The sequence below is a fragment of the Solanum lycopersicum genome, chromosome 1 (assembly GCF_036512215.1).
Source record: "Solanum lycopersicum chromosome 1, SLM_r2.1".
Taxonomy (NCBI): Eukaryota; Viridiplantae; Streptophyta; class Magnoliopsida; order Solanales; family Solanaceae; genus Solanum; species Solanum lycopersicum.
The window spans coordinates 89404270-89426034 of NC_090800.1; the positions used below are offsets into that span (position 1 = coordinate 89404270).

General features: G+C 31.9%; 1 protein-coding gene across 5 annotated transcripts; it reads right to left on the bottom strand.

Moving 5' to 3' along the window:
* On the bottom strand, positions 1-9636 carry LNK1 (protein). 5 transcript variants are annotated; one of them, NM_001365328.1, is made up of 9 exons: positions 9379-9524; positions 8903-9005; positions 4898-5475; positions 4370-4709; positions 4208-4282; positions 3404-4009; positions 1597-1745; positions 513-648; positions 1-432 (listed from the first exon to the last, which is right to left on the bottom strand). In NM_001365328.1, exons 2-9 carry the CDS (start codon positions 8960-8962, stop codon positions 337-339), a joined length of 2040 nt encoding a protein of 679 aa, NP_001352257.1. In that variant the 5' UTR covers positions 8963-9005; positions 9379-9524; the 3' UTR covers positions 1-336. The 5 variants fall into 5 exon arrangements, with proteins under 5 accessions (NP_001352257.1, XP_010315089.1, XP_019067381.1 ...); XM_010316787.4 differs by having other exon boundaries at positions 15-432; positions 4208-4285; positions 8903-9011; positions 9379-9636; XM_019211836.3 differs by having other exon boundaries at positions 15-432; positions 8903-9011; positions 9379-9623.
* Between the last annotated feature and the right edge of the window lie 12129 nt (positions 9637-21765).

Consider the following 21765-nt stretch of genomic DNA (forward strand, 5'->3'; position numbering starts at 1 on the left):
AGGGGAACAGGTCATGAGCTACTACAAGACTTGCAAGTATCTTCTGGAAAATTTCCAGGTATTATCTACTTACAAACAACAAAAAAAGAGTCAGTTGGTTTGATCTACGTATACACAGGAAAGGTAGTTTGTGTATGCCTTCCGACTGAGGAAGGGTTAGAGTGAAACAAATATAATTTGATTGTGAAAGCTCATACAAGGATATGTTCTCACATGGACCAGAAACCAGTTCCAGAGAAAACATTCAAAACATAAAGGTTCCTTGTATGATCTTTGATCATTTCTGCATGTGAAATTCCCCCCACAAACTGGAATTGACTTCTTAAATAGTTATGGTCAATCAGCAACTTCTCCATCTGTTTGAGGTGCAATTTCTCCATGAGAGATCACGTTATCACTCATCACTGGTGTGCTAGACAACGACCCGTGAATCTGCCCATTGATTCTTTGCATAATAAGGTTTCATATAGCATACTGTTAGACATGAATATAGGAAATAACTAAAAGCTTACCATGGAAGGCGACTTCAAAGTCGAGGAATCGCGGGCAGGGGCAACAGCAGAATCCGAAGGCCTGTGGAATAGCAAATGAGCAATAGATCGATCTATGGGATTTGTGTCTGTCTCAATGTCCACATATCCTGTGCACCTGAAAATACAACCAATTAAACATTACCAACCAAAATGATGCGGAAAAAAATGAAAAGAATTTGCTACATGTGCTGCTGCTGACCTCCCCAAAGGAGCCCAGCAGCCCTGCCAGAGTCTGCTTTCAAAAAGGTTCTGACTTAACATATTATCCCAGGTTTTACCAAATCAGTATAGTCGTGTATAAACTGTCATGCGATAATTCAATGACTAAAAAAAATTTTAAAAAGGGATATTTTCAGACAAAAATACACTCCTTCAGCACCTTCCTGTCAATTGAGATGCCGTGCATAACATCTTCACTTCATTATGTCATCTATCGATTTTTATAGGTACTTTATGTACGCATTTACATCCTACAGTTGATATAAGGAATTATAACTAAAAAAAATTCTATCATAACTTCATGTACCACAATATTATTGTACCACTTGACATATTAAATATACCAACTCCTTACTGCGTTAAATTCTTACTTCTGCTGTTAAAACATGTGAACTAAACACAGACTTGTCACCTTTCAGGACTTTTAAGTAGAAGTGAAAAACACCAAAGATGTGTAGTACTAAGACAATTCCACTCCATACTATTAATTTCACCCTTATCTGTGGCTAATCTCGATGACTTAACTAGTATAGACAAGACTTTTGTAGAAAAATATAATTCAATGGGCAAACAACTCTCAGAAGTACTAGACTTAAATCAGGATATTACTACTTAGAGTTGGACTAATATTCAACCACTCAGGGAACATGCCATCAGTGAACTACACAAGATCAAGCTCAACAATGATGCAAATTAAGCAAACAATCAACTATATAAACCAATACTAGCTGACTAATTAACAAAGCAAAAAGCAGTATAGGAGGAGCGATATGAGAGAGCCAAGACAACAAGCTATGCAGAAACCAATGGCGTATAAATGTAGATATTGAAAACGAATCCATACTTGTTTGTTCCTTCGGTAACCAGTGGTCCGCTGGTACCTCCATCATCTCCAGAGACAATATTGAGATTAGCATGTCTATGCCTTTGTTCAGCACTCCGAGCCAACCGGTACAAGCTATCTCTTATACATAGCTTCGTCCTTATATCCAACTAAAACAAGAAAGTTCAACATCATAAAATTTATAGAGGCAAATATGAGAAGTAAATTTCAACTACAGATATAACATTGAAGACCCACTTTCGGCACATCTGATAACAAGCCCATTCTAGCCAAATTGTACTGGACCAACAAATGAACAAATATCACACGTACGATGGTTTCTGCATTCAGCCAAAATATGACTGTAGCCTGGTGACAACATATATGACCACCTATATATACTGGATCACTTGACTACCTCTTGCAACAGTGACATGCACGAAAAAGGTCATCCAGAAGTATACACAAATCTACAAGTGTGTAACTGATATATCCCACCTTTCTAAAAAAATCGATCAGTCACCTTAAGTATGTGTGAAAAATAACAAGTCTGTTCTTGCCTCATATTTACAAGAGAGTCAGCAGTAGATTTTGGAAAGGTATAAGTTACAAATTTTACAAATTTTGCAAAATATGAGAAGTCAACATAGTAATTGTTCTGATTTTTTAGAAAGGTGTGATTCATAATCCTTTGAAGTATGCTTAAGTTAAAAGAGAGTGAGCAGTAGATTTTGGATATACTGCATCCCAAATCAAGTATAATAAGTTGAAATACTTTAGAATATACGAAGTATAGATGCATGAAATGAAATGTTTTTGGAAATAATAAGACACCAGCTCACGATAATATCTGCTATTAGCACCAGAACCCGAAGACTGATTAGCTAAGTTGTGTGGACTCTTTACTTTCGATGCCACACGCCCGTCAGATTCTCCAAAATACACTACTTTTAAAGAATCCGACACGCACCTGCTGAATTTTATGAAGAGTCCAAGAAACATAGCTGATTAGCACATAATCAGTCTACGTAGAACTAGTGACGTATGCAGAACTTTTCGTAAGCGGTGTGGACATTTAAAGAAGTGATCAATAGATCACTATAACCCGTGACCAGTGGTGGATGTATTCTTAGTGCTATGGGTTCAACCAAACACAATATATTTAACTATATATAAATCTCTATGCGAAAAATAATAAAATTTTGACAAATACTAAATTCTGAACCCAATGAACTCATCAAGTTAACATAAGCAACATCAGCAAAAACGGAAGAATATTTTTTTTTATTTCTTTTTGTGAAAAAAGGAGTAATGCATTCCAAAATCTTGGGGTTAAGTTACTTATTTATGATAGCATTCATAACCACAAAATAATCATGGTTGAATTGGCTTTAACCATTTCTATTAGCCCAGATAAAAGCAGGGATCAATCCTTACATGCTACAACCTCTATCCTTTCTCACAACAGCTTTAAAACAGTTGTGTGCAAAATGCAAACATAGAGGTAAGCGAACTGCCGACTTCAAGCATGAGAACTGGAGCTCTGGACCACCAGGCTGTGCGACGCATGTCGTTAATTGGTGTCATTTGATCATATCTATACTGTTTCCGACTATTGTTTGTATGTATATTAATTTAAAATCTGACGAAGTGCTGCCGCATGACACAGTTTCAATGTACATGCGTCCGTCCCTACCTTGAACATGCATATAAGGGTATGCCAGATATGCAAAGTTGAATTAACTCTTTTGCAGCGTTACTCTTATTGAGTTCATTATCAATGAAGATGAAGATCATAATACAGTTAATTTCATAGTGAACTGACTACCTGTTCCATGACACGTTGAAGCTGATGAAAACTAGCTGCTTCTTCTGAAATTTCATCCAAGCCAGAATTTATAGAAGAACACTCCTGTACAACTGAGGATCCTAATTCTGTGGGAGCTCTTATGCCAACCCCTTCAAAATCACGTTTATTTTCAATCTTAACTCCTGACGGATGGAATAACTTCTCCACCTTCTCCTTTCTTGTCATAGCAGCCACCTGAAAAGAAGGATCAGGAGAACCCTCCATGGACTGTACCTGATTTGATGCATAAGAGTCCTTGGGGGAAAGAGACACGAGACCGTTACTTTCATATTTTAAAATTGGTAGAGTTGGATGGAGAGCACTCCCATCGGAATGACCGTAATCTGAATCCATGTAAGAGAAGCTACCACCCAAGTAGCCAAAATCAGGATCTTGAGCTTGCTTTTGCTGCAGGACACCTGCAGATGCGAAACTCACGTGAGTGCTTCCGGTCCCAGATGGCAGCTTCTGCTCCTCTGGAAGGCTATCAGTGTAATTGAGTGTGTCTCCATTTTCTAGATAACCACATTTTCTTTTACCCTCAGAGCGATTCTGGTGCTTGGAGTGTTTCTTTTGCATGCTATCCTGGAAAGAAGAAACGATAAGAAAATTAAAAGTGGGAGGAATAAAAACTCACATGAGGATCTATGTATGTAATAGAATAGCTGAAGATATTCAAAGTCATTATCATCCAGAAACTCAGGAATTGTTCCTTCATCTTCACACCAAAACTTGAAGAGGAAATGCACCTAAACTGGAACTACCCATTTATTCTTTACTCACCACTATATTATCGTTGATTCTTGGTTGGTTATTAGATATAATCTCGACCTGGACTCCACCACCATGTACCTCAGCCTTCTTCAAAACAACCACCTTCCAGGTAAGCTGATGCATGATATGACTTTAAAGAATAAATAAATTGACATCGCACAGAAACATTACCTTCTTATCAGGTACTAACTTGCACTGTAAATTACTTGATCCATTTAAAAAAGGCATATGACCCAGATTTACAGATTCATTTTTCTCGGAGGACCACGAACTGCTATTATAGCCAAGTGATTGATTCTCAATGCCAGAATTATCCGTTGAAATGTTTGTTTCCTTTGGCTTTGAAGTATCACAACTGGCGGATGTACTTCCAAGCGCATTGGATGCTGGACATGGAAACTTAAAACCAGACGTCAATCCATCTCCAGATCCTTCAATAACATCTGATGATGAAAGCCAACCTAGGTCATCTTCACTACCAGGTCCAAATCCAAATGTCGAATCACAACTCCTGAAATGCATTACAATTATTGATGTCTTTAAACGGACTATTCACTTTATCTATATTCACAACAAAAGATGACATAGATGTTATGGGTAAAACTCTTTTTTCAAAATTTTGTTCACATCTCTCCCCCCTAAAAAGGATGAATTGAAGAATAATGAAGTCCACTTGACTGAAATAAGGAAACCCATTACCTGAACATCCGGTCAACATCCTCAAAGTTCTCTATCTCAGGCCAGCTATAATATAAGAGATCATTAGAGTCTTTATCCTCACAACTATTATCAAGAAAACTGAGATCATTATCAGCCTGAGATATGGGACCAAGTGGATAGCTATAAGAGTTCTCCCCCACAGAAGCATTCTTGTCATCAAGATTGCAACCATTAGGACAAGGCTCGTTCTCAATGGAGTCTATGTTATTACTTTTGATGCAATGATCGGATGTCCTGGTACTTTCAGATGGTAAACTTGAAACTTCTCCGACTATGGCTTTTTGACGTGGAGAAGAGAATGCACCATCAGGTGCATCGGCCCACGAGTCCTCTTCCAGCATTTTGGGGCTTCTATTACTCAACACTTGCTCCTTTTGCTGATTAGCATATTTACCAGTAGATTGATCACCTGCATTACCTGTTAAACCAATTACTTCATGGCGAGGCTTCTTACGACTATCATTCTGGGGGAGTGGTTCATTGGTGCGTCCGCTACTTGGATGTGGCACTATATGATCATCATTGTGGCAGAACTCATCCCAAGATATATCGTCAAGCTGTTACACCAGTTACAAAATTTTAGCTGTAATAACTTCATAGGGTACTTCAACAAAATGAGCAACTCAAATAAGAACTTAAATATGTAATATGAGAAAGGTCAAATCTCTCTGTCTCCTACAAGGATATAAGTGAGAAATCACCAAAGGAACTAGCTAACATTCACCAAACTGACCAAAAAATGAAGTCACAAATGAGGCAAATGCAGCTTACTGCGATGACAGAAACTCTAATATATATCGGTGCTGACAAAGCCAACTTATCACACCTCAACTATTCCACTAGGTATGTGCATGCTTCTATCAGTGCAGGGTACACGGAAACCTTTTTTTTCAAAACAGAGAGAAGGGATAACTCCGCCCACGAAGATGAAAAGAGACCCCCCTAAACAAAGGCGGATCTAGGATTTTAAGGTCCTGGGTGCAACATTGTTCAAGTAAGATAAGCGGATTGGTTGCTTTAATTTTGAGTTACAATCGAGTTATTTATCCTTTTTCGATCTTTATAAACAAATCGATCGAGCATGTTAGTAATATTTTCTTTTAGATATTATGAAATTAGAGCTAAGTAACAATTCAATTTTTATTTCTTTTTAGGAATAAGTGGCCTTACTAGCTGAAACTTTGAGGAAAGGAGAGCTTTTTCACATTAAAATCTGAGTTTGTATAAACTATCTAATAGTGTAAACTCAATATATTCATATTCCATTGACTTTATGTGTTGTTGCAAAATATAACAAAAGAGAATACAAATTTTAGTTTCAATATAGTGATCTTACTTAACAAGAATGTTGGTGAAGATCGAAAGAACCTTCAAATTAAAAGAACTCTAATAATAATATTCATCATTTTTAAAATTTACATTTTTTAAACTACTACTTAAATATATTCTTAATAATATTTATGTCACGTTCATAATTTAATTGATAAATTATAAACACGCGACACTCATATCAAGAGATTAATAATTAGTGAAAGAAAAAGTAAAAGAACCTAAAAATTAATTATGGTGAATAGGAGTCAATTTAGATTAACAAAGAATACTTGTAAATAAATAAGAATGAACGGAAGGGGGAAAAAACTCACACAATAATTATTATTTTTTAAAAAAAAAAGAACAATACAAAAGGAAAAAAAGAAAGAAAAAACTTTCAAAAATTAATGCTTCCAACGAGGTTCGAACCGGTGCTGCCTGTGTGGCAGATTGCCTATTTTGCCAATTAAACTGTTAACCATTCATTTAGTGGGTGGCAAAGAAAATATATATTCGTTTTCTTAAACATGTATACATATATACAAAGTTTTTTTCCGAGATCAGTGGGTGCTGTGGCACCCCCACGAGCACCCATAGATCCGCCCCTGCCCCTAAGTATCTGCTAACTGTTCTCTAGTTACTTGTCGTTGAGGAGAGAGAATCTAAGATACTCACAAAGCATGGAAGATAATAGAAAAGCGAAGCAGGTTAACTGAGTAAAAAGAAGGACGACATTGTTCAGAAACCTCTTCATAAGGGTAAAAAAAAACTAATTTTGTCGTCATAGTAAGACTAACAGAAGAATTCAGTATACTCTATTTGATGATGCAGGTACAAAATGGAACTAAAGTAACATTAAATACTACAGTTCTTTAAGATAATACTGTTGTCTGTTCATGCCACAAATTATCTGATTTGTTCTATCCTGTATAGTACTTAAGTAGTTTAGGAGTCTTCTCATCTGACTGTTGTTATCTTACTGGGCTTCGTTTTATCGGGAGAAAAAATATTGTTATTTTACAGGTTTTTTAAATCCTCAGGTGCATGTTTCTGTATTGTTTTAGGACTTCTCTTATTTTCTTTAGTTAATTTCTCAAGCAAGAAAAATCAGGAACTCTGGTTTGTTCAGTACTATAACCTTTATGGGTTCTATTTCTTGTAAGTAGGACTCGGAAAAACTTTGCATATCCCCTTCCTATGATTAACGAGGTTCTGCCTTCTGGTTTTCATATGCTCTTCAACAACATCTTGGATTTACTAGAACTAGCCCCTACATAAACTTTTCCTTGGTGTACATTTATACATATCATTAGCCACACTAATATGCTATAGACAGACATCCTTTTGGGGGGTTAATCAAGAAATCCTGGAGGGCCAGAGGCACATGATTTGTAATTTGGTAGGTGACGAGTTTGACTTTCTACCCTTCTCCACTTATACCAGGCCTTCAATATGCGGTAGGATTCGAACTCGTGACATCCTTTTGATCCACACATCTCTTGCTGGGATCTTATGGTCTTACACTCTTACCACTAGATCAAAGCCCTTGGAGAGTGCTATAGACAGACATATATTAGTTCATTCGCCAAAAAAAAAAATCATATTCCTTCACATCAGTGACTTGATGTCAGGTTCGGGGTTCGGGTATGTACCTTTGTTTCAAGAGCGTGGTGTTATGTATCTTGATTGGACAAAATAAAATATACGAGCAACATTCTTAACTGGTTTTTACTGCACCAATTTACAACAAATGCAGGTAATATTCCACATTTTCACTGATAGGACGGTAAAATTTCTCTTTGGAAATTCATTTGGGGCACATCTCCACGACCTATTTCCTGAAACCTTCACTTACATTTTGTCCAGAAATTCCTGCCGGAAAGCAAAAGCATTTGCGGGGATCTCCAGAATCATATCTTCCTTGTAGTTCATTTAAAGAATTAATACATGTCTTCTTGTATCCCCTATCCACTAATTAAGCCAACCTCAGACATTTGCAGGCGTTAAAGGGGGCAAACAAAGATGACTCTGTCTTTCTTATATCTTCATATTAATAGGTGAAAAGTAATGAATTGCAAAATCAGAGAAATATTCCATGAATTTAATGTGTTCAACAAAAGAAGCAAATAACTTAATAGTACATATTTGAAAGAGGACAGAAAAAGTGTCGAATTAAATGCTGTTTGTTTGACCAATCCACAGAGATCATGACGTCTCATCTCCTAGTTTAAAGATTTTCATTTTCATCTGAACTTAAATGTAGTAAGCACAGACGTAAAATATTGTACTCCAACTACTCTGGCATTTTGGCTCGAGGAACTCATGAGTATCCAAAAAGTAATCTTTAGTTAGTAGAGGTACACTCGACAAATTGAGTTTCATGTACAACATTCGATCCTCATATCTACTTTCCTAAAATAAAATCACACTGAGCTGAATTAAATGGTAAAGAAAGCCAAATATTTACATTCTAACCACATTCATTGGGATCTAAGTATCCAACTTCTCCATTTGCCCATCATTCATCATCAAAATAATACATATATAGACTGAAAAGATCTAGTATCTGTGGCACGTTCAAAATCAATGCACCTGCTTGCTAGCCGCCAGAAGCAAAGTAAAGAAAGGTATCAAATAATAAAAATACAGTCATCAGAAAGTAGAAAATCTTACCCCGTATAACTGCAAATCTGACATTCCTTTTGAGTTGTTTAACCAGCACTCAAGCCACATGCAACACACTGATCAGATTTCATATTCAAATCCCAAATCCTCCCTTTATCTCCATTCACCAACCAGACATATGAAGAAATGAGGAAAATAAAGCATTAGAAGCAATTGAAGAAAATCATTCTCCTGCTCCTATTTTTTTAAGCATCCTAAACACAATCGCTGTTAAAAATGATTTTCGCGCAAATTTCTCAAAGCTTCAGAAGACCCGTGAGTAAGTAATAAGAAAACTGTAAGATTTTCTGTAGATTACAACTTGATGTAGTAAATTGACTTTTTTTTTAAAAAGAAAAATATTCAATCAGTTCAGATGCTGAAAACTCTTATCGCTGAAGTTCAACCAGTAAGAAGTTGATAAAGAGGAGCACAAATTAACCAAACAAATATCACTTCACAAAAGATCCTGCCGGAAAACTCACCTCAAAACCGATAAGTCGCCGGAAAAATCTAGAACTTAGCCAAAAACCGATACTTGAACGGCACAAAGACAGCAGTAGAACCCTAATTTGATGCTCGGAAAGACAAATCTCGGAGTTTCTGGATAGAGAGAGAAAGAGAACAAACAGCTTTGAAAAATTTTCAGGAATAATTTAATATTTTTTATTATTTTATGTAAATAAGTGTCAGGCGTTGTTGACACCTGGCAACGGGGATCAAATTTGCGGTCACATTGCTTTGAGAGTGGGTATCAGAATTCGTGGTCGAGAGGAAGGGTCGCGATACGATCCGTTTCCCTGACCCGATTGGTCCACGTCAGATAATAGACACGTGTCAATAGAAGCTTGATGCCCTTTCATATGTGCAAAGCCACGTGCCGGTAATATATAGCATTTGCTTTCTACTTCCGTCTACTGCTTTTCTTAATCCTCAATTATGCCCATTATTTTATTCTTGTTATACCGCACTAATTGATGACAAAAGGCTTAATCATAGTGGTTATCAGATTAATTAACATTTTTGTGATAATGACTCAGTGGTTTTCCTTTTTTAAATCTAAAAACAGTTTACTTAATGCTTATCAGGAATATGTTTAGTGGAGCAACAAGAATCTGAGAATTGAGAGTGGCTATTAAATAAAGCATGTCTACATTTTCATTTGATTGGTGTAATAACTGCATACTTAATTAACTTGCTTGATTAGCCGTTGTAGAAATTCTTGATAAACTCATGTTATTATGTCTCCTTGATTTCTTAATTTTCAATTTCATTCGTACTTGTTATTATTTTACTTTAATTATCGTATTATTTGTTATTAGTTCTTTTTTATTGTTATTATTATTTTTAATATCACTTCTTATTTATTATATTTTTCTATAACTATTTTGATATATTTTATTTAAGCTACATGTTTATGGGAAATAATATTTCTAACTTCACAATCATAAGATGAAAGTAAGACTTACATACATATCACATATTCGTATTTTTTGCTATTTATATTATTATATTTATTGTAATTATATATTCTTTCACTATTTACCAACTAAATTACTTCTTACTCTCTATCTCATATTATGTGTGCACTTTTTCCTTTATTCATTTTTCATAATTATAAATTAGAAGAATTTTTATTGAGCTTTTTAATATATTTTATTTATCCTATTTATTGGTATCAAAATTAAAATTGAAGAAACTTTGTTTTCATTAAAGTTCTGCAATATCTATACTATCAAGTTTCAAAAAAGAAAAATTTATGGGCAAAATTCAAAAGGATTTTATTTTTAATTGGTTCTATCACGAGAAGTAATTTGAGATACATATATTAGTCGTGTGGATGAGTAATATAGAACCGCAAGTAATATTAGGAGTATGTGAACTCAAACATGCATTAATTTAAGGGATTCCTTAATTTAAAGAGAAATTATTATGTCAAGTATTTCCACAAAACCTTGTGCATCTCTTTGTTTTGAATTTTGTGTGATTCTGAGTGTTTCAATGTTTTAAATTTTTATTCAATTCATAAAACTTTTTGCTAAACTTATACTCTATTCGTTCAATATTATTTATCATGATTTCTATTTTTAAAATTAAATTATAAAAAAGTTTATTTACATTTTAAGATATATTTTTTCATCATATTAATATGCAAAAAAATTATAATTTATAGTACTTTTTATATAGTTTTAGAATATGTATCTTTTTTGTTTGAAATATTGAATTAATGTGATCCAATTTACCTTTGAAAAATTAGTTAAAGTGACTTTCAATAAGCATAACATGATAAACTTTTCCGGACAGTGGGAGTATTATGTCCCTCCTGTCAACTTGTAGTCACATTGTCTTGTTTAATGCTCCCACTTGTGAGGCTTTACTCTATCAATATGGATTATGGTGTAATAGTGGGATAACTTTACTTCTAATTAGAGATTTCAATTTAAATTTTAAATATGAAAAAAATTATATTGGAGCATAGTACTTCACAATTCAGATTCAATCAGAGATCCGATACACACATCAAACATCTAATGAGAATACAAAAAAAATTGTTTTAAAATAGTAATGTAACACTAGACTCTATATTTATTCTCAAAATTTACTAATTATATAAAATTAGTGATCTCTATTATGATTTTTCATTTCCAATTATATAAGTTGATCATACATTAACGAAAAAAGTGTGAATTTAATACAATAAAACCAGAAACTATTTTAGCAACGTACTTTAATTTCTACCATCAACGAATAAGTTTAAAACAAATGAGTTAATAAAGCTAGGGATCAGGAAAAAATTAAATTAAAACTAGGGAACAAAAAAATAATTTCAACTAACTTTTGGAAACTACTATAATGAAAGAGCTACTTACCGCCGTTCATTTGGTAAACGGCCAGAAAATCATTGTCATTGAACAAGACAATTGACTTGGAAAAGATTAATTAATGCTAAGGATGTGCTCTAGTATTAATTACTCGTGAAAATAGGTTAATTATACCTTTTACCATTTAAATTTTAACAAAGAAAGTGACATTGTAAATAATTAAAATATTTCTTGGCATGTTAGTTTTAGGTTATTTTTTTTATGGATAAAAATAAAATAAAATAAAATAATTTAACTAAAAATAAGTTTATGAAAAAACTACCAATAATATATTTTCCAAAATTGTGGACATTGCTTCTTCAAACACAAGTTTACGCCGCTATGTTTGACTCGCATTTTTGATTTGTCATTTCTTCATTTACATTACTGGATTGACTATTGACAATTAGAGGGGATAGAATTGTTTTACAAAAATATAAATTTCTTTAAATTTGGGTGAATTATTGTTCCGTTTACATTGGATTATTCATGGAAGAGACTTTATTTTAAGGCGATTTTTAATTTTTGCTTTTAAAAATTATTGTTCTTCAATTTTAGAGCTTTAAGTAAACAAAAATCGAATATGCCTCTGTGGCTCTAACAGTGTAAATGTGAAGAACTTTTGGACGATTCATCCATTTAAATTCAATTTAGTTAACTTGTTCATTTGATTTTTAAATACAATACAAACTCACCATATATTGTCCAGCCACTAATTATTCGAAATAATAAGGTCGAATAATTTGCTCAAGTCCTAAAAATTCTTCATATTCAATATTAAGTAATTAAGATTGTGAATTTAAGTAAAAGAATAAGTAGTAGAGAGGGATAAAAATCAGACAATGTAATACAGAAAGAACAAAATGTACTTGATCACTAATTAATATATTTCTTGCTTGAATTTTTAAATGCAATAATTTCTATTAAGAGCTAAAATAAAAATTCACAATTTCATGTCTATGTCAGAATTATAAATTCCTTTGATTTCAAAGGTAATGATAAAAGACTTGATTTTAACACCTCAAATATAGTACAACCATAAGCTTCGTAGACTTATAAACCCATAAAATCATTTTCTTATTAAAAAGGTATAATGTATTGTGATAAAAGAAACAATTTAATCTCGTGATATTGATGATACAGATTTATAATTTTTTGAAAATTTGTCTGTTCTTATAAAAATATTGTATTAAGAAAAACATATTTCAAGTCCACTACCATATTTATAATCTTTTTACTCTCTTAACATTTAGAATTAAATCGAAATACAGTAAATTGTGAAATTAAAGTTTAATGAACCAAATACTATTTTGTTCTTCAAAAAGTCCTATAAAAAGTTCCTTTCGATTTGCCAGTTCGGATATAATTAAAAACCCAAATATCATATACAATTATTCAGAAGTTGCCGAACCTGGATTCGACTTTTATCTTCTTCTTTTTCCTTTCATTAATTTATCTTCACCAAAACTGCTCTTCTTTTTTTCCCAAAATATTAGCCTTGTATTTATAACTTATAATCCGATGAAACGTGTTTAATTTATAAATATAACATGGACATATTGTCAATGTAAACGAATAAAAATATGCTAAGAATAATTTATTGTTTGCACATAAATGTGAATCTGTGTATGTCAGCATGTGTTATTAGCAATAATATGTAATATATATATATATATATGGAAACTGGTACGTCAAAGTAAAATAAAAATATAGTATAACGAGTTTAATTATACTTAAAATATAGTAAAAATATATTCTAACGAGTTTAATTATACTAAAAATATAGTATTAAAATTATTTACCATCTCAAACTCCCAAGAGATAAAGAAAGCTAGGATTAACAAATTGCATTTTCTTCACTTCCCACGAACTTGTTTCACAGATAAAATACAACAGTTATACTATACATTAAACATATATCTGAAACCAAAACCATTATATAAGTCACAAAAACACCTTCGAAATATTTACATATATATAGTTTACATTATGGTCTACAATTTATAATATTTTAGATAATTATCTTAGTTAGAAAAAATAATATCAAAAATAAAAGTAATTTTCTAAGATCTATAATAACTGTTAATTGAGTAACTACGAATATTCAATTAGTTGAGAAAATTTTCTAGCTATGGTTGGTGCATATTCTTCATGAAATAGAATGAACAACCTTGTGAAAAGTGCATTCATCACAAGGCAAAACAATTCCCCTGTGACTCTGAAATCCAAACTCTTGAGCAGCTTCTTCTAGCAATTTCTGGAAGCAAGGGTTCTTCAAGTAAGACATGTGAAGAACAAATCTCTTCAATTCTTCACCCACGTAGACTACAAAATGGCCCTTTGGAGTTTTTCCCTTTACTTGTTCATGATCTCTATGTGTAGTCTTCATGATTCTTCTGATGTTTGATAAAAAGTTTGTTGATACTAAATTTTATTTAAAGTTAGCACATGTATGTCACAAATTATCAAATGAGATATTCCATGTCTATTTATAGAGGACGTGACATTTTCAAAGTCATCGGAAAGGCTGCACTAATTATTACTGTTTGCATTTGCTGACAGTGACAATAATACTGTTGACAATGGTAACTTAAAATTAAAGTTCAAAATCAAATTAAGTTGTATAGATTTTGTCCGACTAAAAATGAAAGTTGAATGACTTTTTTATGAAAAAAAACACTCATATAATTGAATGATCATTTCAAATATTTACTCCGTAATTTTCCATTTCTCTCACTTTTCTCATTTTCCTTCTCGGTCTGTTTAAAAAATAATGAAAAAACTAACTCCCTACAAAACTGTGTAAGATTAAAAAATTTAAGTACTAAAAGTAACATTTTTACATACTTTCTACATGTGTTTGGTTCTAAAATCATAAAATTTTAAAGGATTCATTATTTTTTGAATTTTAATCTCTATGACAAGTCAAATTTTACATACTGCACACAAACAAATTCATGAAGCAGAGGGAGTATTTTTTAAGAGCATTGTCAAGTAATAAGCATGGGTAAGTAAAATTAAAAGGGATTAGAGATAGTACTGTATATATCTTATTGTAAGTATCAATGCTGAGGATTGATATGGAGGTATGAATATAAGATCCTTTCGTGTAGCAAGAGATTAATTTTGAATTTATATTTAAAAGCTTGTTCTTTAATATATGAAGCGTGTACAATGTGAAATTAAAATAATTAAAGTTTTAATGAATATAAATATTAAACATCGGATAAGAAATTTAAAAAAAAAATACAAAAAGGTTATTGTAACATGGATTCTTTTAATTTGGGAGTAATCGGTATGATGCGACTACTTAGCGTGTTGTATCTAAGGAGAAATGATGTCTAGCAAGGAAATTTAACCTATATGTAGGCTTTCAATATCTATATAGTCACATGCTCTGATCTGATTAAATAGTTTTTGGGACTTTACACGAATATGCACGTAAATTTTATTTACTTTTAAATTGATATAGATTATACGTTCTTTATTCATTAATAGTAATATTTACTTTACTTTTTTTAGATGTCAAATAATAGTTGTTTGCTTTATAAAATTAATGAAAAATTGTATACTACTTAGTTCTTAATTTAGAATCATTAATTACAATTATTACTCGTTATTTATCAATTACATATTTATCAAGACATTGTATTTATTATATCTAAAGGGTGAAAAAAATAAAATTATCATTCTATTTGTAGTTTTTTAAAAAATATGCAAACTCAATAATGGCCAAATATTGACGGATAGATGAAATATATGATTAAACACATATATTTCTTGAATATTTTTAGTTTTATTAATTAGGTGAACGACTATTTAAATTATATATCTATTATTATATATCATTTGTCTAACTCACTCCTTTTTTTATTATTATGGATAGAAAAAGGAGAAATGGAGGACAAAGTTACAAAATGGTAAACCAATAATATAAATACATTCAAAGTAGAAATAGTCAATTAACTGAGCTGTTCAGCACAAATTTCCTAATACTCTTTTTTGTTGTTAAATCCATTGAACTCAGCCTCTGTATAGAAGATAAAATAAATGTGAATCACATGCTCAAAATCCATTAATTAACAGAGAAAAATAATCACGCATAGAAAAGGGATATATCGACGGGTCATTTCGGTGCCAAACTTGAAATGACTTAACATTAATTCATTAAACGGATTTGTGATAAGAAATAGGCACTTAATTTGGATATAGTGTTCAACAATTGTCCTTCAAAAAAAAAAGTAAGAAGTACATGTTACGTTCATCACCCTAAAACATGAATTTCACTGCCTTTCATGCAATAAACCAAACCAAACTATATACTAGTATGAGAAACGTGGACTTTTCGTTACATACATTTGAGTAATGAGGGGTATTCAGAGGGTCTAACGCGGAGATATATTTTTGAATTTATTAGTTTTTATGTATACATAAATAGTTTAGTGTAATAAATATAAGATTCGAGCTAAAGCTAATGATTTTTTTTGAACTAGTAGAATAAGTTTGTAACTATATCTTGTGTACCAACTGGTGGAGTGATAACTTCTCCTTTATTCCTAATTAGAGATCTATATTGGATTTTGGGTCTTTTTCCCTTCCTATGTGGATAAATAAAAGCGAGAGAAAAAGTGAGAGTGTATATTTTTGCACAAGCCCTAGTTGTGAATTTCAAATCACAATTTCTGCTTCGGCCCTTGTGTGATTGAGCTGATTTTTGGAAAACTTGTTCCTTCAACTTAATCTTTGATTGGAAACTGAGAGGGGTGGATTTGGAGTCATGTAGCTCTAGATTTTAGCGAGTGAACAATAGTTGCATTTTGAAGATTTTACTTCTTTTACTTCTCTAATTTTTGATGCTATCTGTTAGGTCCGGAAATAAGCAGGTGTAAACGCAGAAGCTAGCAAAGCAAACCTCAAAAGACCACGAGTAAGAAGACAACGAGAAATATACCAAAAGACACAAAGATTTAACGTGGTTCGGTCAATTGACCTACGTCCACAAACGAGATGAGCAATCCATTATAAATATGAGAGTACAAAATACAGAGAAAAACAACCTCAACCAATTTACTCGGAATACATGGGAGGTTCACACAAGTGATAACCTATCAAGCTTGTAACCCATAAATTCTCATCCCTAACCAAAACTCTCAAAGTCTTTAAGACTACACTGTGAATGCTGATTAAGTTAGAATTCTAAACATTTTCCTACCAGAAAAAGGATTAGTCAATTCAAAACCTTTTCCTATAAGAAAAACCTATTTATGGTAAGAAATTTAGGGCAAATAAAAACCAACATTATCTTGTAGCTGTGTTGTTCATTGTCTAACACTTTGTTGGTCACCATTTTGGAGAATACATTTGTAATCTTGTTGATTTTAGTGGAGGTTTGGCCTTGTGGTGTTTACTCTTCACCCCGAAGAGATTTTAAGGTGTCGCATGTATAGATTTTACATTATGATCTTGTTTCTTTGGTTGATTAGATAGCTAGCCCAAACAGTATTTGCTCTTGCACTAGTTTATCTTCTCTTGGGTCAAATAGAAGATAGTTGTTTGCCTTTCCCGACAATCTCATGTTTGAGTCCCTCTAATAGAGACCTTTGCTAGAAGGTGTTTTACCTTTTAATATTTAATCAAGCTTCAATACAAATAGCGAATATAGCAAACACCGAGCGAGTATAAGGTGAAGGCAATGAATGAAAAGTTCCAAGATTCTTTTGTCCCATAGTTACATTTTGTTCTCAAGGACAAGAAACCAGGCAAAGAACTTTCTCCTTCTAATAATAGTTACTTAGTTCATTTTTACTTGTCCTGGATGGATTTTGTAAATAATAATAATTAAACTATATATTTTATACACATAATATTCATGATATTAATTGATATATAATTTAAATGTATTTGGAAATATTTAAGGATTGAGTAGTTAATTTCAAAATGCAAACAAGAAAAGAAATCTCTTAGTTTTTGCTAAACTTGATAAATAAAAATGAAATTTTATTTATTACGTTGAATTGAATGAAGAGGAGGCCCAATTAACCATGTACTAAATCCGCCTTTAGTTATTTTGCCTAATCTTGCACTTGGATGCAAAAATGAAAAGGAGCGTCTAATATATACTCGATACACGTAGGTTAGGGGGAAAAAAACTTTTATCTTTTTCAACAGTTATTCATGCATGTTTTATTATGGGTTAGAAATAACAAATATTCTACAAAATTGCAGATAAACTAATCTGTGACATCATAATTATAATATTATGATGCTCCTACATGTGACCTTGGCTGAAAAAGTGAAGCCAGGGCTTGTGCAAAATATATTATTCGTTTATTAATTGAACATGTTAGATAGAAAATGTAAGGATGGAGATTGAAACTAAATTGGCATCTATTATGTGTATTAATAGATAAATATTGTGGATGCATATAGTGTTGCTATAATTGGCCAGTCAATCCTTGTGAGGTTGGCCGGTTAACTCACTTTTAATATAAATTTTTAAGCAATAAAGAGGTGATTAATTTATTGGTTGTATAAATTTGCTTGTATGCATTTGATTAAATATTCTTAATTAGTGTTTTTATTTTATCATCAATGTAAGAAAAAGATGAAGAATCGTTCTCTTTATAATGTTCAGAATATGGTAGTTTGGAAATAGTTATTTCTGCGATTTATTACGAAAAGAATCAATATACACACATCAACTAATTATGAAAGAAAAACAGCACACATCACTAATTTGTTCGTAGTAATTTGAGCAGGGATGTTGAGGTATATATTAGGACGATTTATTTTTAGGGGTGAATTTAGAATTTTAATTTAGTGATTTCAATTTTTTAGGGGTTGATTGATCACTTGATCCATTATATTTTTAAAATAGTTAATTTATCGATTATAATTTGTTAATTATTTTACAATTTATTGTTGAAATGTATGTGTACACTTGTGAGTCAAGGATCAGGTTCCTTGACCCAGCAAGAACAATAACTAAAATATGCGTTCACTTGTTTCGATGAGATCAAGTCCTCAACACAGTTACAATGACGAATAGTAAAATAAGTGCTGAAAGTAAAGATTGAACAAACAATTTTAAGTGAAAACCTCCTTGCTCAAGGGAGTAAACCACGATCTGTCTCAACAGGACTTTTCAAATGCTTCCACTAATCTTCTCAAAGCAAAGCGAAAGCCAGTTAACAAATGAGATTAGCCTACTAATCTCTACACTAATAAGCAATACCAGCTATTACTTACACAAGACAGAGCAAATACAACACTACCCACTAAGCTATTACCCTACATAACTTAGACTTCAACTAAGCGGAAACCACACCGCGCACTATACTAACCCAACTGATTAATATAGACTTTTACAGTATGACACAAAGTTACTCCTAACTATGTTCTTACAAGACTCAAACCAGGTTTGAAACGTTTCTAACAAACAATGAAACGAATCCTACAAGTTTAGTTCAATACAAACATTCAAACAGCATGTACGGAAAACACTTCTTCTCTTGATCAGGTCCTTGTTGTATGTATTCTTGTGCTTGAATTCTTCCTTAAAGATGGTCTTTTCTTTTAAGCATTTTGAGTTTTAGTTTGCCAAATCTTGAGTTTTTGTTTGTTGGAAAGAGATAATAAATCATCACAAACTCATTGAGACCATCCCATTGGCTGAAGGCCTGCTGTGAGAAAAGATGCGTACATACCACATCAAAGGTTACAACATTTCTAACGATTGTCTTGTCACCTTTTCATATCGCAATCTTGCAGGGACTAGGTCCCTTGGAAACTTCTTTATGAGTTCTTTGAATGACTTGTCGGCTGACTTCCATCTTCGAATGAATGAACTTATTTGTTGTTTGGCATATTGACTAAGTCAACCACAAAGAGTTATTGATCGTTAGACAAACAACTGCGTCCATTTTAATTAGTGTAGTACGCTGACGCCTTATCAACCTCTGACAAACAACTTTATAGTTGTTCCCAATAATGGATCTGGACGAGAGAACTTAACAAGGGACCGTGTCCCTTTGTTTGTGAGACATTGAAATAGAAAATCTTGTCCGCTCTTTCTATTGGTGTAGGACACTGCACTTTTCACCTACCACCTGACATAACAACTTCACAGTTGTACCTCATTTGAATCTGGGCAAGAACACTCTGCTAGGGACTAGGTCCCTACATTTGTGAGGATCATCAAAACACCTAGAATATAACATTTTTCCCCTTTTTGATGATCACGCAAAATTCCTCACACTGATTTTATTAAATCATTTCACTATGAGCAGTTTCACTAACAAAGATCTCATTCGTTCCTTATTAGATCGATAAGTTTATTAAATCATTAAAATTTCATATCTAATTCGAACTAATATTTCATATCAGCTTCGAATTAACATTTATGCATATATAGTTATATTTTATTAAAAAAAAAGTTGGGTTCAATTTAATCCGTTTAATCATATGCGACATACCACCTCCGCTTATTTTGCTAATTTGTATTTGAATGTAAAAAGGAAAAGGTATGATGAGTGTAGGCTAGTAGATATTTATTTTCTTTGACTATATTTATAGAATGAAATTAGTTTTTAGGTGGACAGCTATGCAAAAATCCTACAAAAAGAGTTGATGCTTTTTCATGCAACATGTTATTGATCTAAGCACTTTCTTAAAATAATCATAGCTAAATTTGAATAGAACGAATCAATCTTAAAAAAGTAAGCTTCCTTGTCTAGATTGAATCTGGCTTCTTTGAGCCCTAAATCAATAATAAGCATTGTCTAGATTGAATTTGGCTTCTTTGAGCCCTAAATCAATAATAAGCATTTTCTAATATACATATTCGATACATGTGATCTCGTCTGAAAAGTAGAGTCAGGCTTGTGCAAATATAAACATTATTTCATTAATTGAAAATGTTCTAATTAAGAAAATATGTGGATGTGGATTGAAGTTTGCATGTACTTATATAATTATAGATAAATTTATGTGGATACAACTAGTATTTCAATAATTGGCTAGTCAATCTTTGTGAGTTTGGCAGGTAAACCCACGATTAATATAAAATTTGAAGCAAAATGAAAGTGATTAGTTGTCTACGTTTATATTTAGTTACTTACTGTCCACCTAATTACGAATAATTACTTTAAACAACATATTTATTTGTCTAAGTAAAATAAAATTAATTAGAATTTTCCATTTTACTCCTATAGTTGATATCTTTTAAAAAGCTAAACAACCTTTTCATTACTTCATTAATTTTTATATTACTTCGATTAATATCAATTCATTGCACTTTTTATTTTATTTTTTAAATTAGGAGTATATATGAAACTAACCTTATTACTCTTAAAAGTTATACATTTGACTATAATATATTATGCAGTTATTTAAGTATTAAAGTAGTATGAATTTTATTTTATTAATTTTTTTACTTGCTTCCATGAATAAGAAATAAAATATCTATTTTCTTAATGAGGTTAACTGAAATAAAATAAAAGGAGTAATTATGCAAAGAGAAAAGTATTGAAATAAACACAATAATAATGTTTTAGAGAACATTTTTCATCTAATTAATACATTCTAAAAGTAATCAACTACAACTCCAGTTCAAATGACTTGAGTGAGAGAAATGATCATTTTATTATCCTTTCAATAAAAATATATTTTTTTATTAGAGCTGTTAAAACTTAAATGGCATAGCTCATGGGCAGGTCCAACTCAATTTGTTATTAGGTAGAGTTTGAAATAACATTTTTCAAGTCCATTTAAAATCAAGGGTTATAAGTTCGACACAAATAAGTTCTTGGTTCTTCATGCTTGTTTGAGGTCGGTTCATGTGCCAACATTTTTTAATCGATGGTAAATTTCAATATAATATATAATCTAATTACTTAAATATATGCTATGTTGTAATATTGTGAATCTTATCAGAATTTGGTACGTTCAGATACATATTTTTCGAAATATATGAACTCAAAATTAGGTTTATTTGTATTAGATACATTTTTT

Coding starts and splice junctions, on each gene's coding strand:
- LNK1 (XM_010316787.4), bottom strand. CDS start 8,962: ATGTGGCTTGAGTGCTGGTTAAACAACTCAAAAGGAATGTCAGATTTG. Junction 4,710..4,897: donor GATGTTGACCGGATGTTCAG/GTAATGGGTTTC, acceptor AATGCATTTCAG/GAGTTGTGATTCGACATTTG. Junction 649..1,596: donor GTTACCGAAGGAACAAACAA/GTATGGATTCGT, acceptor TTGTATTTTCAG/GTGCACAGGATATGTGGACA.